General features: G+C 37.4%; 1 protein-coding gene across 1 annotated transcript in view; it reads right to left on the reverse strand.

The window, feature by feature from the left end:
- The window catches only part of PRPH2 (peripherin 2), a 70,493-nt gene extending 53,804 nt beyond the window's left edge, over positions 1 to 16,689 (reverse strand). The window contains exon 1 of the mRNA XM_053712366.1: positions 16,109 to 16,689. Within this exon, the coding sequence (XP_053568341.1) occupies positions 16,109 to 16,689 (581 nt within the window). The remainder of the gene's footprint in view (positions 1 to 16,108) is intronic.
- Positions 16,690 to 17,764: the final 1,075 nt, after the last annotated feature.

The raw sequence follows: 17,764 nt of genomic DNA on the forward strand, positions 1-17,764 counted from the left end.
ATGATGGATCTCTGCTCAACCCAGAATTCTCTGAACTTCCTTCATCACCAAGGAACGCCTGGTTCCCCCCCTGCTGACTGATAAAAGCCACAGCTGTATCATTGGCTGACTGAAATTTAAGGAAGTATTTTATTTTTAACTGGGGCAAAAAAGTTCCACAATATTTATGGTCAACCTGGCCTCCCAGGGTGCCCAAACTAGTTGAGCAAAACCCCATACTGCAGCCCAGCCAGACAAACATGCATCTGTCAAAATTACAGTCAACAGAGGATGAGCAAAGCTTGCTCCCTGAGAAATGTGCTTGGGAACTAACCACCATGAGAGAGATTGCCTTAAAAGAGAACTCAGGAAGATAATTTCTGATAACTGGGAGTGATCCCTGTTCCAATGATTTAGCATGCAAAGATGAAGAACCTCATATAAAGCCAAAAAAGAGGCACCAAATCTGATCTTGCCACTAGCAAACCTATTACTTCCATGCAAGCAGATGTTAACTTTGAAATCCTTGACTCTGTTAGAGACAATCTCAAGGATACTGAATCTATTTGAAATCTCAGAAAAGTCACATTTTCCCAAGGAATTAAAGAACTTTTTGGCAAAAGCATATTTTAACCATGAAGCTGAAGAAATGACAACATTTGATTTGTAAAAGAGGCAGAAAACAAAAACTATTTTCAATAGGAAGAGTAGTTTTTTTTTGTATAGCTAAGGCAGAAATAGCATCATCCACATTAGAAACATTATCAAAGTGCCCATACTTAGCAGACTGAAAAGGTTACATTTTAGGTTACATTTTCTTAAATCTGGGAGGACTAAAAATACTTAAAGGCTTATACCAATCCTTAGCCCAAGTTTTAGAGACAGCCATAGGAACAGATAAAAAATCATCCTGATATTTAAAATAAGTATCTAGCTGATCCTTAGAAGTCTCCCAAGCAGAGGTATCATCTGACACATCCAAAGCAAGCAATACTTCTTTAAGCAAAGAGCTGATTAACTCAGTCTTGAATAAAAACACAGAGGTAGATGAATTAGTATTAACAGCCTGATAAATTTCCTGATCATCAGATAACACTCAGAACTAACTGATTCACAATGAGATTCAGAAATACCAGCACTAGTAGAAGGCAAATCAGACACTCACCTTTTTCTTTTACATGGTGGGAGGAAGGCAGCTATCAGATCTGTGATAGTGGACTTGATGTACTCTTTTAGATAAGAAGGGGGTTCCAATTGTTCCTGTAAAGAACAGACAGAATGAGAGACAATCTATTTAGAAGCCAAAGATGCAATACATTGGTCACTATGCATACATTTTTGATGACAAGCATTACACAATTGAGCAAGAGGGAGAAACTCAGCCTGTTTGCATAAGACACATTTATAAATGATAGAAAAATGCTTATCTGAAATAGCTTCCAAATCTGAATTAGACCCAACTTGCAGAGAATCAGTGTGATCCATGGTAAATACAGAGCTCAGAGGAGAGGGAAATCCACAAAAAAAGTCAGAAAAGAATATCTTTATCCTTTTAAATAAAAAAGATCAAGATAAGCTTAATGCCTAGCACTCCAAATATGTCTCTCATGACTAAGTCAGTACTGAAGAGGGGAACTCCAGGGTCCTTACCAGGAAACCATAAAATAAAATAACGAACAATCTTGCACATCTTCATTCTTCACCTACCTCTAGCAGAGGCAAAGACAAGACTGATCACTATAGAGGTGGGAGGGTTTAAATAGAGCTCTGAGGTTTGGGAATGTTTGCCTCCTCCTAGTGGCAGGAGAGGTAATTCCCAGGAGTAATGGATCGTGGACTCTTATTACCTATAAGAAAGAAAACATAGTCAGCTCCATAGCAGCAATCCACAACTAGGAACTAGCCAATGTCAAGAGACATATGAGTGTTGCTACCAATCACCAGCTAGCTGCATATATACATATTCTTTTCACTGAAGGATAGCAAGAGAACAAAGCAAATTTGATAGCAGAAGTGAAATTAAAAGCATCTTAAAATAGCATTCACTATCTGAGTCATAGAAAGTTTAATTTTGACTGTCCTATCCATTTAAGTTACTACTCAAATATAAAAAAGCCTTTCATCCTTCACTCGTCACTGCAGGCAAGGGCAAGTGTGAAATGAATAAAGCTCCTTACCCACATCATGTTAATTTTACAACAACAGATTAGAAAATGTAATTAAAAAAAATTTTTTTGTAGAAATATATAGATTTTAAGATGCCACGTTCAAAGTCACTTAAATCCCCTTCCTTCCCCATTCTGATTCTCAGTTTGAACTTCAGCAAGTCGTCTTCATCACGTCTAGGGTCTAGGGTCGAGATTACATATGCGACACAGGCTTCAGCGTTGCCGTAACTGCTGAAACCTGCATCGCCCGTAATTTCCCCTTGCACATCGGGGAATCACATAAACCCCGCCGGCAGTTCATAAAGTGCCGTAAGTCGGATAAACTAGCGATGTCCAGAAATGTGTGTAAATACAAATTTCTGGAGTCGCCAGTGACTTACGGCACTTTAGAAACTGCCGGCACCTAAGAAAATAAAAAAATAAACCGACAACCCCCCCCAACGCAATATGCCTAATTAAACTATTAACCCCTAATCCGCCATTCACCCACATCGCAATCTCCCTAATATATGTATTAACCCCTAAACCGCCATTCACCCACATCACAATTAAACTAATAAAACTATTAACCCCTAATCTGCCATTAACCCACATCGCAATTAACCTAATAAATCTATTAACCTCTAAACTGCCAAACCCCCACATTGCAATTAACCTAATAAATCTATTAACCCCTAAACCGCCATTAACTCACATCACAATTAACTTAATAAATCTATTAACCCCTAAACTCCCACAACACAATGAACCTATTTTAATGACTAAGCCCCCTAACCTAACACTCCCTAAATTAGCCCCAATTACCTAAATTAAAAAAACATTAATTTACAATTAAAATAAAAAACTAACGTTACTTTAAAAATAAAAAAAATAAGTTTAAATTATTCTAAAATTACAAAAAATAAAAAAGTCTAACAAACCAAATTGGGTGTATATGCAAAATGTATATTTCTCTATTTGTGCTGTTGGCAAAACTTTTAACAAACTATTTCAGTGTGTGTGAGTAGGAGAACTCTGTACATAAAGTGTTAACTCAGACCAGATTAACATTAATGAGGCATCTTATTCTTTGCTGCTGTTAAAAAAAAGTGGTAGGAGTGGAATTATATCTATCTATATATCTATCTTTCTATCTATCAGGGTCTGACCATACGAATAAGTATATAAACCTGTGTAAAGAGTCAGACAGTACTTGTAGCTGCCTTTCCCGGTGTCTGGGACACAGGGCCGCCATCAGGGGGTGACAGGGGTGACTCCTGTCAAGGGCCCAATGGGCCAGGGGGGGGGGCAATGGGCCAGGGGGACCCCATGAGGCAAGAACAACTAAAAAAAAATGTTATTATTTTTTTAGCAGCCACCAGTGGGTACTACTGCAGAATGCTAATTAAGCATGGGAAATGTTATTACAAGGAGTAAAGTATTAGCATTTGACAGTATTTCTGAGTGTGCACTAAACAACTATGCACAGTGTGAGACAGACTTGGCACTTTGTACAGTATGTGCCTGAGTCAGACGGCAGATCACTTTCATTTGCAAAGAAGGTAGGACTTACTTAGTAAATGTTTTTTATTTCTTTGTGCAATTTCAGATTGTAACTTCAGTGTGATAGTAGTTGTATGGTGGGGCCAGGGATCCACAAAAACACATTTTTTAGCAGCAGTGTATTTATGATTATTTCACAATGCTGTAGAAATTCTATATTTAAAGCCATGCAGAAATGTTTCAATGTGCCCTTTTGGCAGATATGAGTTTTTTTAATTAATATATATATATATATATATATATATATATATATATATATATATATATATATATATATATATATATATATATATATATAAATAAAAATTACATTCCAGTTTACTGCCCCTTTATGCAAGGACTTTCCAGATGCAAGGAGGCATTTTATCTATGATTTTTACATCTGCATAAAATGTTATACTCTCAGACTAAGATTACTCAGTGTTTGAAATGATACAGGTTAGCTTAAAACTGTTCAGTTTACACTACAGCTCACTTAATTTTGAAATGCATACAAACCTAAATCCTGCATTTAACCAGATCTAATGGTATGAGTACCACAGCTTATGGTTCCACCAAGACCATATAGAGTACAGCATTTTCAAAATTCATAAGTACAGCTGACAGATGGGAACATTTGTACACTATATTTGAAGAGGTGCTCTTGGTTGGGGAAAATGGGGAAACAAAAACAAACATATGTCAACCTTGTAAAAGTACTTTTCTTTAGCTAGCCATCTACCCAGATCATTAGTGTACAATTTTGAATTCACAGAATTATTTTTGTATGCATATTTACAAATATGATTCTTTAAAAAGTGATCTCTTAATTTCTGCAATTTTTTTTATCATGCATGTCACACACTGTTGATTTAGGGGATGCAATGTGCAGAAATATTACCTCCTGTGAGTGTTTCTGTGGGTGTCTGTGTTTATGCCTTTGTGCTTTTGTTTGTGTCTCTATGAGTGTGTATGTATTTTTTTTCTGTGGGTCTCTCTGTGAGGGTGGGTGTGTATGTCTTTGTGCATTTTCTGTGGATGTTTGTGAGGGTGTGTGCGTTTGTCTTTGTGCTTTTTCTATGGGTGTCTCTGTGAGGGTGTATATATGTATGTCTTTGTGTATTTTCTCTGGATGCCTCTGTGAGTGTGGGTGTGTATGTCTCTGTGTTTTCTGTGGATGTCTCTGTGAGGGTGGGTGTTTTCTATGGGTGTCTCTGTGAGGGTGTGTGTATGTCTGTGCATTTTCTGTGGGTGTCTCTGTGACAGTGTGTGTATGTCTTTGTGTGTTTTCTGTAGATGTCTCAGTGAGGGTGTGTGTGTGTGTATGTATTTGTGTGTTTTATGTGGTTGTCTCTCTGTGTGTGTATGCCTGTGTGTTTTCTGAGGCTGTCTCTGTCGGTGTTTCCTTGGGTGTATGTGCTAGTTTGTGTTTGAGTGTGTGTGTGTGTCCATTGTCTGTTCCTTTTTAGGACATTTTGACCTTACTTCTGATTATTCACATCTTTCTACAGACTTTGAGACTAATGAGACCTTTCCTGAAGTCACCAATCCACTATTTAACCTTTAAATTATTGTTTAGGCCAGGGGTGTCCAAACTTTGCTCTCCAAAGGTTTTGGAACTACATTTCCCATGATGCTCAGCTAGATAAAATGCTGGCTGAGCATCATCGGAAATGTAGTTCCAAAACCTCTGGAGAGCAAAGTTTGGACACCCCTGGTTTAGGCAGTTCAGGGTCCTTCCTTTCAGCCACTACACGCTGTTGTCATCATTTAGTTGGCATCTTCCTTGACAAAAAGATAATCAGAACTCCATATTTGGTTTTGTAAATCTCCCTTTTTGACAAAACTGTAGTCTACCTCATTACTTGTCAGGTCAATGTAAACAAGTGCTGAGTGTCTGTTTGGGTGTCTGGGTCTGAGTGTGTTTCTTTGCGTTTCTGCTAGAGTGTCTATATGTGAATCCTTATGTGTGTGTGTGTGTGTTTCAGTGTATGAGTGTGTGTGTGTGTGTTTCTGTTTTACTACCTTTACAACATTTCCAAGTTTGACTACACTTAAGAATAAAGTGCATATACGTTTTAGTCACTTGGTCAAAAATTGCACATGTCAAAGAGGGGGGGGGGCCTGATCAATGGTTAAGTAAGGGCCCTCAAAATTTCTAGTGGCAGCACTGCTGGGACACATATACTTAGGGTTGCCAGGTGTCCAGTTTTTAAAATGATAGTCCAGTGTATTGGATTTGGCAAGCTGTCCAGTAAAATTTATACAAAAGCACTGGACAATTGTCCAGTTTTTTAAGTCCCTTGAGGGGTAGCTACATTTAATGTCTCTATATATTACAAGTATGACCTTGAAAAGATCAACACTGCATGCGTACTGCTCTGTTTGTTACTATCAGCCAATAATGGTAAAACCAATAATGGTAGCCACTGTGGTAAATTTAATGTTCTGTTTTTTAAATGGGAACGATAGAAGGGTAAAAATACTGCAGTGCGTCTGCTACTTTGAGATAAAGAATAAAACGTTCTTTGATCCTTCTTATATAAAAGAAATGAAAACATTTTTGTGAACCAGTAAAAGTAACGTGGGCCATAGGTATTGTTGTCATAAGTCTTATATTTAATATGACTTTCTTTGACATAATTTGCTCCTTGTACTTGCATGTTTACCTTAAAGGGATATGAGATCCAAAAATGTTCATTATTGATTCAGATAGAGCATATCATTTTAAACTACTTTCCAGTTTACTTCTATTATCTAAGTTGTTTCAATCTCTTGTTATCCTTAGTTGAAGAAGGAGTAATGCACTACTGGATGAGCCAATAAAGCATCCAATCAATCAGAAGCTCCTAAGCCTACCTAGGTATCATATTCAACAAATGATATCAAGAGAACAAAACAAATTAGATAACAGAAGTCATTTGGAAAGTTGTTTCAAATCACGTGCTCTGTCTGAATCATGAAAGAAAAAAATATCAGTTTCCTGTCCCTTTAACATCTAAGCTCATCAAGTATGTCTTAAAGGGACAGTCAACACCAGCATTTTTGTTGTTTAAAAAGATAATCCCTTTATTTCCCATTCCCCAGTTTTGCATAACCAACACAGTTATAATAATACACGTTTTACCTCTGTAATTACCCTTTTCACTCCTCTGTACATTCACGTGCATGAGCTCAATGTTATCTATACGAAACACATGAACTAACGACTTCTAGTGATGAAAAACTGTTAAAATGCATTTAGATTAGAGGCGGTCTTCAAGGTCTAAGAAATTAGCATATGAACCTCCTAGGTTTAGCTTTCAACTAAGAATACCAAGAGAACAAAGCAAAATTGGTGATAAAAGTAAAAGTTTTTTTTGGACTTGACTGTCACTTTAATCCCAATTTATATCACATTGTTTTAAACCTTATTACAAACACAGCTGCTATGTAGTGCTGAAAACACATGCACCCACCAGAGCCTACCTCAGTATGCTCTAGTGGAATGGAGAATACTTATTTACTTTTTCTAATGCATTCTACCACAGTGTTTACTATTCAAAATGTAGGATATATAAAAAAATCTAATCAGCCCACAATGTTTTTCAGCAGCCTTCTTTTCACAAATGGCTAATTTATAAAACAAGGTACACAAGAGGAGACACAACTTTACTCCAAGGAGACACATTATGTTCATATCTGAGGAAACACTTAGGAAACTTTGTTTATTTTTTTGGAAAATTAAGACCTATATTTTTTTGAAGCATGAGAGTCTGAAAAACCTTGTACAGAAATCCTGGAACTGTTAGTAATAGTAATAGTATATCATTCCTAGGATACCAGGAGTGGGGAGCATATATTGCCAATAGAGAGTCTATTACAATAGAATATATATATATAAAGTAAGATGCCTAACTAGATCTGGAGGCTATTATCTAAAGTAATCAGGATTATAATAGTGCTTATACTAGCGGCACTAAGTTGGTGCCGTGCGAGCAAAAACCGACCTCCCCTTAAGAAGTAACCCCAGGCGGCGAAGAACAATTACGGTAGCAGTGTTAAATAAATATTTTTATGATTTTTAAATTCAACAACAGTTGAGCAGTTAAAATAACAAAAAGATCCCCTGAGGCGGTCGCGTTTCACAAATGCTTCCACGTGAAAAAACCTTGGACAAAAATCCTGGAACAGTTTGCAACTACTTTGTCCTTATGAAGAACAAAAGGAGACTTTCCTTATATGTTCAGAGGGTCCTTCTAGGAGGACATCAAGTACCAAAGTAATCCAAAAAGAAGAAAGGATGACTCCTCTGTGGTTAAAATCCAAAATGTATTAATAATACAGGATCAGACAAAAAGACCACAACGTTTCGGGGTTAGTACCCCTTAGTCATGTGATATCACATGACTAAGGGGTACTAACCCCGAAACGTTGTGGTCTTTTTGTCTGATCCTGTATTATTAATACATTTTGGATTTTAACCACAGAGGAGTCATCCTTTCTTCTTTTTGGATTACTATTGTCGAGTGTGGCAGTCACTCTAAGGATTACCCTGTTCCATTTTGGATTGTGCTCTGTGCTGGACTTTACTTTCTTTATTACATCAAGTACCAAAGTGAAATCCAAAGATGGTTTAATTGATCTCCTTGTAGGAGGGGTATGATCTTATTTCAATGCTAAAATGTCTGAAATAGACTATTAGAGTGCTAGAAATCAAACATTGCAGATATCCATCATGTAACTAAACCATAAGATCACATAACTTTATATTATTTGCAGAAACATCGATCTGAATCATCCATTGAAGTAAATTTTGAATTTCTGGAGTTGTAATGTGTAGTTGCAGCATCTTTCACCATTCAGCAATCAAGCCACCAGTATCAACTTCTGTGGATTGGGATGAAATATTGGTCCTTAATGTAGAACATTCAGAAATGGAGGGAGAGGGGAAAAAAAATTTGAACCCCAGATCAGAGAAAAAGCATCCACGCCTATCAACTGAGGAAATAGAAATTGGCCAAACAATTGATATGCTTAAAGGGAAAGTGTACTGTAAAATAGTTTTTCTCTTAATGTTTCCAATGGCTAGTTATACCAGCCGGAGAGTATAAAACGTATGAGAAATTGTTTGAGGTTTATTTTTGCATATGAATAGCTGGTTTTGATATTTAAAACCAAAACCCATTAAAATGTGTTGAGCCAAATATTGCTTTAGTGTTGTGTGTTCATGCTGTATCCATAATGATTATATATATCATTTTTTGTACACTGTTTGTATTATTTGAAATTGTTTAAAGGGACACTAAACTCAAAATGTTTCTTTAGCGATTCAGATAGAGCATGAAATTTTAAGCAACTTTCTAATTTACTCCTATTATCACATTTTCTTTATTCTCTTGGTATCTTTATTTGAAATGCAAGAATGTAAGTTTAGATGCCGGCCCATTTTTGTTCCTTGCTGATTGGTGGATAAATTCATCCACCAATAAAAAAAGTGCTGTCCAGAGTTCTAAACTAAGAAAAAAGCTTAGATGTCTTCTTTTTTAAATAAAGGTAGCAAGAGAATGAAGAAAAATTGATAATAGGATTAAATTAGAAAGTGGCTTAAAATTGCATGCTCTATCTGAATCACAAAAGAAAAAATGTGGGTTCAGTGTCCCTTTAATAAAATAATAAAAAAAAAAAATGTGTTGAGCTCGCTTGGAAATCAGATCTCTTCATTTTATCACTTTCTGTAAGCACACATGCTTCTTTATATTATTGGTCTGTATATCAAAGTCCTATATTTAGAGAGATCAATTGAAAATTAAAATTGTATTACTTATCTCTCTTAACCCCCCACTAGGAGTGTAATTTCTCCTCCTGGCTATGTTTGCACAGCTTTTCTATAGTCAATACATAAATAAAGAAACTTTGCGTATAGGTAAGGATACCACAGGCAAAAAAAACTATTGCAAATGCCTAAATAAATGTAAATTCGGTATTTGAAAAAAAAATTGTATACACTGCAGCAGGTAAAATGGATAGTAGCAGGTAAAATGGATAGTTGGGAAAAATTAAAGGGGAGAAAAATTTTGGGTACACAGTTCTTTTAATAATTCCTGTGGCCTGATGTACACTCTGCATGCATCTACATGCCGTGACCTTTCACCAGGAGAAAGTAGGCAATGTCCTTTGGAAACCCACAGGCTGATGAGGAAGCCTGCAAATCATCCATATAACTAAATCATCCACATAGATCCTGACAGCCCATCATTTAATGGCTAAAGTTTTGGGACCATTCAAAGGTGGGTCCTACCATGATAGATGAGAATAACAACAACAAAGTGCCTGATAACCAAAGGGACTTTATCCTGTCCATCCTGTAACAATCAGAACTAAGAATCAAGAAGCCAGTAAGAGGAGTCATTTGTAGGGTGATAAAATGGAAAAGATTAATTCTGTTCATACCCCCCTAGAGCCCCTGTACTGGTGAGTACTGCTAGGTGAGCCAAGAAATACCAGTGCATGCATAACAACATATTTTTATCTGGTTTTGAGATTAAGTTTTTACTTAAATAAAGCAATCTATCTGTGATCTGAAATCAAGGGTTTACGTTACTTCTAGCTTCCCAGTGCCTTATTGAAGAAGTGATAATGAACACTGACAACTTTGAGACACAAAAAGTTCTGAAGCAGATAGTGTCTTGAGAGTTTAGGAATATCAATTAGCTGTTTTAATTCTTTAAAGTAATGGTCAATTCTAGCGTTTAAAATGCTAGGATTTATCATCACTAAAAATAAAGGCGACCTTCATTTATCAGTTTAAAAAAACCTGAACAATAGGTATGTTTATTTCGCCGCGGCTTCAGCGGTAACCTAAGTGTTTACGGCTGTCCACAGCACAGCTCAGTTTTTTTTAATGAGGGGACGTTTACACCTCTTAGCCAATAACCTCCGCATTTGAATTCTAAACATCCAATAGAGAAGGATGATTAGAATTTAAAGGGACATGAAACCCAAAAATGTTCTTGTTATCCTTTGCTGAAAAGTTTATCTAGGCAAGTTTAGGAGCAGCAGAGAACCTAGGTTCTAGCTGTTGATTGGTGGCTGCATATATATATTGATTGTGATTGGCTCACCCATGTGTTCAGTTAGAAACCATTAGTGCATTGCTGCTCCTTCAACAAATGATACCAAGAGAATTAAACAAATTAGATAATAGAAGTAAATTAGAAAGTTGCTTAACCCTTTGAGTGCTAAGCACTTTCCCACCTGGGTACTAAGATTTTTTAATTTTTTTTTTAATTTTTTTATTTTTTGAACAACATTTTTTTAACTTTTTTTTTCCAGATCCCCAAGACTTACACTGTTGGAAAGGTTTAGGCTATTACCTTTCCAATGGTGGGTCTTGGGGGTCTGTAGCTGCTTAGATGCCTGAGATACAGGCTTCTAAGCAGCATGCCCCCTGCTCCAATACTGTCAGGGATTTCCTCTGCTATGTTATGTCTCTGCTATGCTATGTCTCTTTAAGACAACTCTATAAGTTCCCACAATGCACCCTGCTTAGTTGTCAATTAATTTTGATGTGTAGCAAGACTGCAGTGTCTCTCTTGTTCTTATCACCGTTTGACTCATCTTGCTTCGCCAAGGATTATACCAACTATTTACTCACAAAGTTATATGCTTTTATAACCTGCCTCAGCAGGGGGTTATTTCCACCTTGCCACCTTGTTACCTGCTGTAAAAGACTTGTTACTGCCTAACTACAGTAAGATCCGGACATTCTCTACAGAACTCCTACCTTGCAGCATACAACTGATTCCAGTCATCCGCACTCTAAGCTGCATCGACCGCGGTCACAGCCGCAACTAACAAAACCTCCGGTTAAGGATTTTCACAGATCCGAGCTGCCGACTTTTCTCGCACCTGATTGGTGCTCACACACACACCCCTTCAGTTTCGTCAGACGCGCAACTTACAAGCGCTCCCGGCCTGGCCTCAGGAATCGCCTAACTCTGCAGTGTTATCTTGCAACCGATTGGAGCCCTGAACCACACCTCCAGGTAACCATCCTCAAACCTGCAGAGCTCTATCGAGTACAGTTAAAGCTGCAGTTAAGTGACATTTGTCAGTACTATTACACTGCAACCACTTTAAACAACTTAAAGACTTAAAGCAGTACTTACTTTATAGGATTCAGTTCCTCATCAGATACTGGCATATTAACCCATTACTCTCAAGTTTCCACCTCAAGTTCTCCTAAAATATTACAGGACTCAAATTTCTCTCCTGTAACCAAATAACAAGGTGATCACTTAAAGGGATATACCCAACACAGAAAGTATTATTTGCCAACTCCCAATATTATATCTGCAGTTGTGTTCCAAAGTCTCACGAATACCTTAACAAAATTACGCTGCATTACAAATACTTAACATTGTTAAGTATAAATAAAGTTGTGCAGTGACGTCATCCCGTTAATGCGTGTGACATCACCATGCATAACGTGAAGCCCTGGTGATGCCTGCCCAGGTGATGCCTGTCCCTATGCAGGCCTGATCGCTGGGGTAGGAGCAGGTGGGAACCCCCAGATCTCCCACAAGGTGGGAGAGTGCTAGTGACGGCTCTGAGCCGTCATTAGCACCAGAGTGGGAAACTCTGTGACGGCTCAGAGCCATCATTAGCACTAAAGGGGTTAAAATTGTATTCTCTCTCTGAATCATGAAAGAAAACATTTGGGTTTCATGTCCCTTTAAATTTAAAAAAAAAGTTATTTCTATTGGCTGATTCAAATAAGCCTATAGGGATTTACTGATTTGTTACAGAGATGCACTAAAACGCCGGCGACTGGAATTGAGCCCCAGACACTGACCGCCGGAGGACTGGCCAAAACCTTCTTGGCCTACGGGCTCCTGGAACTCAATGCTGGACTGGAATTGAGCCACAGACCACCGGCCATGGAGGTTTTTGGTCTGGCACTGCCGCTGGTCTGGGGCTCAATTCCGGTCCAGTACTGAGTTCCAGAATCCCAGATAGGCCAAACAGGTTTTGCCTGTTCTCCGGCGGTGATCTGAGGCTCAATTCTGGTCCGGCATTGAGTATGAGAAGTCCGGATAGTCTGAGCAGGTTTTGACGGTGTCACCGGCGTTTTAGTGCATCTCTATGACACATTATTTAAACACTGATGATAACTTTAGCGACATAGCTATATAGTTATATAAAGGTTTATTACTTATAGTATAGTTTATTATACTTAGTTATTTTTTTACAGTAGGCAGTTAGATGGGCGTTACAGGGGAGTTTTGTTTACACATTATGTCAATATAGGCGGTATTAGGGACTTGGTGTTTCAGGGGGTGTAAGTTAGGCGTGACGTAGGTGTAGGCGGTCAGGGGCAGTTAGCTGGGCGGTGCAGGGGGAGTGTAGGTTAGCTCTAACTTAGGTATAGGCGGTCGGTTGGAGGTAATGAGGTGGAGTAGGGGGAGTGTGCTAGCGTTTGTTTGCACAATGGCATATCCCACTGTGCCTTGCCCTCTTCATGTACAGCAGAACAAAAGTTAATGCAGCAACTGTGGTGGTGAGCATGCTACTGAGCGCAATAAATGCCCGGCTTTTAACAAACAATGTAACTTCTGCAACAAGTGGAATCATTTTGCAAAGTGCTGTAAATCTAAGCCTCAAAGTACAGGTGAGTGGCTGGTGCTATCTAGTGGAACTAAAAGACAATACAAGCACAGAATAAATGAAGTGGAAAGTGATGATCATCAAGATTATTTCCATTGTGAAAGTGTGGACCTATATGCAAATAGAGGAGAAATATTCACCATCCCTTTCAACAACCTGGAACAAGCTGGTCAACCTGAAAATAAACACTGGTGCTAAATGCAACATCATGTCCTTATACACATTGCAGTGCATTGACCCAATGCTAAAATAGACCAGTCAAATAAAGTAAATCTGATAGCTTAAGGCGGTCAAACAAATCAGACACTGGGTGCTATTACACTGACTCTTTCAGGCAAGTTACTATTCCACATAGTAGATAGAAATGTTAAAAGCCTGTTAGGTTTACCAGACAGCATGACATTAAATCTCATCCAACAAAGTCCAGAGGTACATGCTGTACAATCACAAGCTCCTAAAATAACTGATTATGAGGAACTGTTCCGCACTGACACTGTTGGTAAGCTTACAGTCACATATCATATGTACCTGGATGAATTGGTGCATTGTACAGTGTGTGCACCCAGAAGGATGCAGCTGACCATGAAAGACAAAGTGGTTCAAGAGCTGAAAAGGATGACCAGATTGGGCATCATTCTTCCAGTGGAGAAGTCTACCCCTTGTATGTCTGCCATGGCTGCTGTTATTAAGAAGGATGTTATGGTACGCATATGCATTGACCCTGTGCACCTTAATAAGGCTCTCCTGAGGCCTTATAATCTATTAAAGACTGTAGAGCAAGGAAGAGCTTATATGCCATGAGCAAAGGTCTTTATCATTTTAGATGCAGAATGTGGATTCTGGCAAATCCCTCTGGTTGAGGAATCATGAAAACTCACAACCTTCATGACCCCGTTCGGAAAGTACAGGTTCTTATGGATGCCATATGGGATTTCGAATGGAAGTGATGTTTTTCAGAGATGCATGGAACAGCTCTTTGCTGGACAGCCATGTGAAATAGTTGTGGTTGACATCCTGATTTGGGGCTCTTCCATTGAGGAACATGACCGACTTAAATACATACTAGACCATGTCAGAGCCATCAATATGCAGCTTAACCAGACTAAATGTTACTTCAGGGTCTCTGAGGTGCCATTTGTAGGCCACCTTCTCACAGATAAAGGTGTCAAGCCTGACGCAGACAAAACTAAGGCCATACACCAAATGCCTGCCCCAGAAGACAAATATGGAATACAAAGGTTTCTGGGCATGACCAATTATTTCTTAAAGTTTATACACCGCTACAGTGAAATAATGGCTCCCCTCCGTCAGCTCCTGCGCCAAGGGATATTCATTTGTATTAAAAAAATGTTTATTTAAAAAAAAGAAAGATTGTTGTTATATAGGCACCCTACAACCCAATTGAATCCATTAATACTTTTTACTGGGTGAAAATGATTATCCATAGTGTGATCTGGAGCAGGCACTCAAAACAGTGTGTCACTCTGTTTCACAGTTTGACTTGACTAGGCACTGGAAACCATTCAAAAGAGGGCTGCGTCTAGGAAATAAAAGTTACAAGGAAATACTTTATGACCTTAAGAGGAGTAGAGGTATTACAGCAAGACCACCCCCTTAACTTGTAGCTAGTCAGCCCCAGCTGCTGCAGTCCACTGGGATTTCTCCTGGTATCCTGGTAGGCCAATTCAGTCTTGACTATACATTACAGCTGGCAAAGGTTCCTTTTTATGTACAGTATATCATCTCCTCTATGTATGGTCTAGTATCTCTTGTATACATTCTAAAGTTATCCATAATTGTATACTATAGTATCTCTTCTTTGTAATATTATACACATACACACATATAAATATGAATATTTTATTTTATATATATATATATTACATACTTGTTCAGAGTGATATGATCCATTTACATAAGTTATGGGATCATTTATATGTATTGAATATCAATGTGAAATCTTACATCCCCTCTATGTATTGTATAGTTTCCTATACAAATTATATATCATGACTTTAATATGCAATATTCCATCATTGTTACACATGACACACCAATCAATCTATATACAGTTTAGGGCTGTCTATATTCATGATAGAACCACCACTTTCTTTATGATAATAACATCTGATTTATATATATCAGCTTCATTTACAGCACAGCAAGGTATATAATCACATTTATATTACACAATTATCTGTACAGATACCGATATAAAAATCCAGTGTAAAACCTTTTAAAAACGTACTTAGAAGCTCCCAATTTAACACTGTTAATGAGATAAGCATGAGACACCCACTGAAAGGGGCTGATTGAAGAACTTCCCCCCTCCCCTGCATATGAAAAGACCCATTATACAAAAAGAAGCAGTCTGAAGTCGGTATACATCAGTATACATCTAAAACTTTGGGGTTTGGTTAGGAGCCTGAAAATCAGCACAATGTTAGTTAAAAGTAAGCAAAACTATATTTTTTTACAAAAACACACCCAGATGGGCTATATAAATGAATCATCTACAAAACCTTTATGCAAAGAAAAATAAAGTGTATAATGTCCCTTTAACATAGAATTATCTATACAAAGTACAGACTCAGGTCTATATATATATACACACACACATATTTTTATTTTTTGCCTTGATATACCATAAGGTATTCTCTTGTCAAATAAGGCAGTAACTTTCTATATAGATTTTAGTCTTAGCTCTGTAACAAATTGAATCACCTTGTATAAGATAGTATTGTATCTTGAGTCTGTGATTATATTACAATGTTATATTTCAATTGACTTACTCTTTCACATCCTTGGAGCTAAAGTCCAGGTACCGGTTGCTAACCCACTGCAGCTCAAACCAATCTCGGTATCCATTGTTCCCACAGCACTTGAACTCAATCTGAAGTAGATCAATTGTTTTCTTCATAAAACATCTCCCAGGAGTATCTGTGTCCTTGTAATAACGCATGCCATTCTTCAAACCCTGGGCCAACGTGCTCTCCAGTGACCCTCTTGTAACAAAACACACCACAGAAATGAACAGCATAAAGATATTGAAGAGCACACAGAAGATCAAGTAAGGTTTTAGCATAGGTTTCCACTTTGCAAATTTAGCTGGGTCTAGGGAGTCGTAACAGATTTTACCTGCCAAGCCATTGAGAGCACAAGCCATGGCCCCAATCAATATTAAGGAATTCGGCACAAAATGGCTCTCAGCATTATCCATCACTTCACTTCTTTTCCTCAATTCTATTTTAAGAAAAATTCCCATGCTGAAGAGGACAATGCCTGCTAGCACACAGCACCAGTTCATGAGCCATAGCCCTTGGGCTAGCTTGACCCTTTTCTTCATATTAAATTTTACTTTCATCATTGCCATTTTCGGACGATATTAATTTCAGTAATACGTGCTTATATTCTAAAAATTAATGATAATCAATGTCATTTCAACATTCAGTCATTCAAAATTGACTCTGATAGGTGTGTTTCTTCCATACTGGTCACCAAAACCTCAATTTACAGCAAGTAAGTATCTTATAATATTTAATAGCACAGTCATTAAAGTTAATTGGCAAAAAAAAGACCCACAACTACATCTACATCCGGTCACCCTGTTCTGCAAAAGAAGAATCTGTCAGAAAGTTTCAGATGATAAACCTTTTTTTGCAAGACGTCATCTAATGCCTCTAAGCTTCTTTATCCCATTTGTGAGAGTCTCTGTCCCCCAGCTAAGCTTCAACAATAATCCTCATTTTACTGGTTACTGGATTTGTGCTTTCACACGCTAGGAAACATTGTACTAGATAGTAGTATAATAGAGGGAAACACCGGCGGGATATGTTACTGAGCATCAGACTTAATAAAAGGAACAATATTTGTATCTTAGAGCAAGGCAATTTTGTACATACATTGTACATTGTTGCTGAATAAAAGGATATAATATACCAGGTGAAAGCTTTGATAGCTCATTATGGAATATAATCCTGTGAAAGTACAATGTAATTGATTATAAACGCATTACCTAAAAAAAAAGGAGCAAATATGTAAAATTATTATAGACAAATGCCCTGGATAGAATATTTTTGTAGTGTGTGACAACTCTTTAAAAAATATTCACAGGCTATTTAATTATGTATTTATTAATATATATTTTTTTATCAATAAAGATCACCGCAATAAAGCAAATATAGTAATAAAGTGAGTCACACTATTTTTTTATATATAAAAGTTATATTTACACTCTACTATAGTAAATTAAGTGTGCATTAGCATTAATTCTAAAAAGCAATGTACATACATTATTTTAAAAAAATACTTTATTGCTAAAAAAAATTCTAGCTATGGTCTGAGCCTTCAGTGAGTCATAATCTTTTTGCTGGTGTTGTTATATATGTGTATTCATGTATATTTATGTGTTTATATGTGTATATATGTGTATTCATGTATATTTATGT

Source organism: Bombina bombina, chromosome 4 (assembly GCF_027579735.1).
Source record: "Bombina bombina isolate aBomBom1 chromosome 4, aBomBom1.pri, whole genome shotgun sequence".
NCBI classification, from domain to species: domain Eukaryota; kingdom Metazoa; phylum Chordata; class Amphibia; order Anura; family Bombinatoridae; genus Bombina; species Bombina bombina.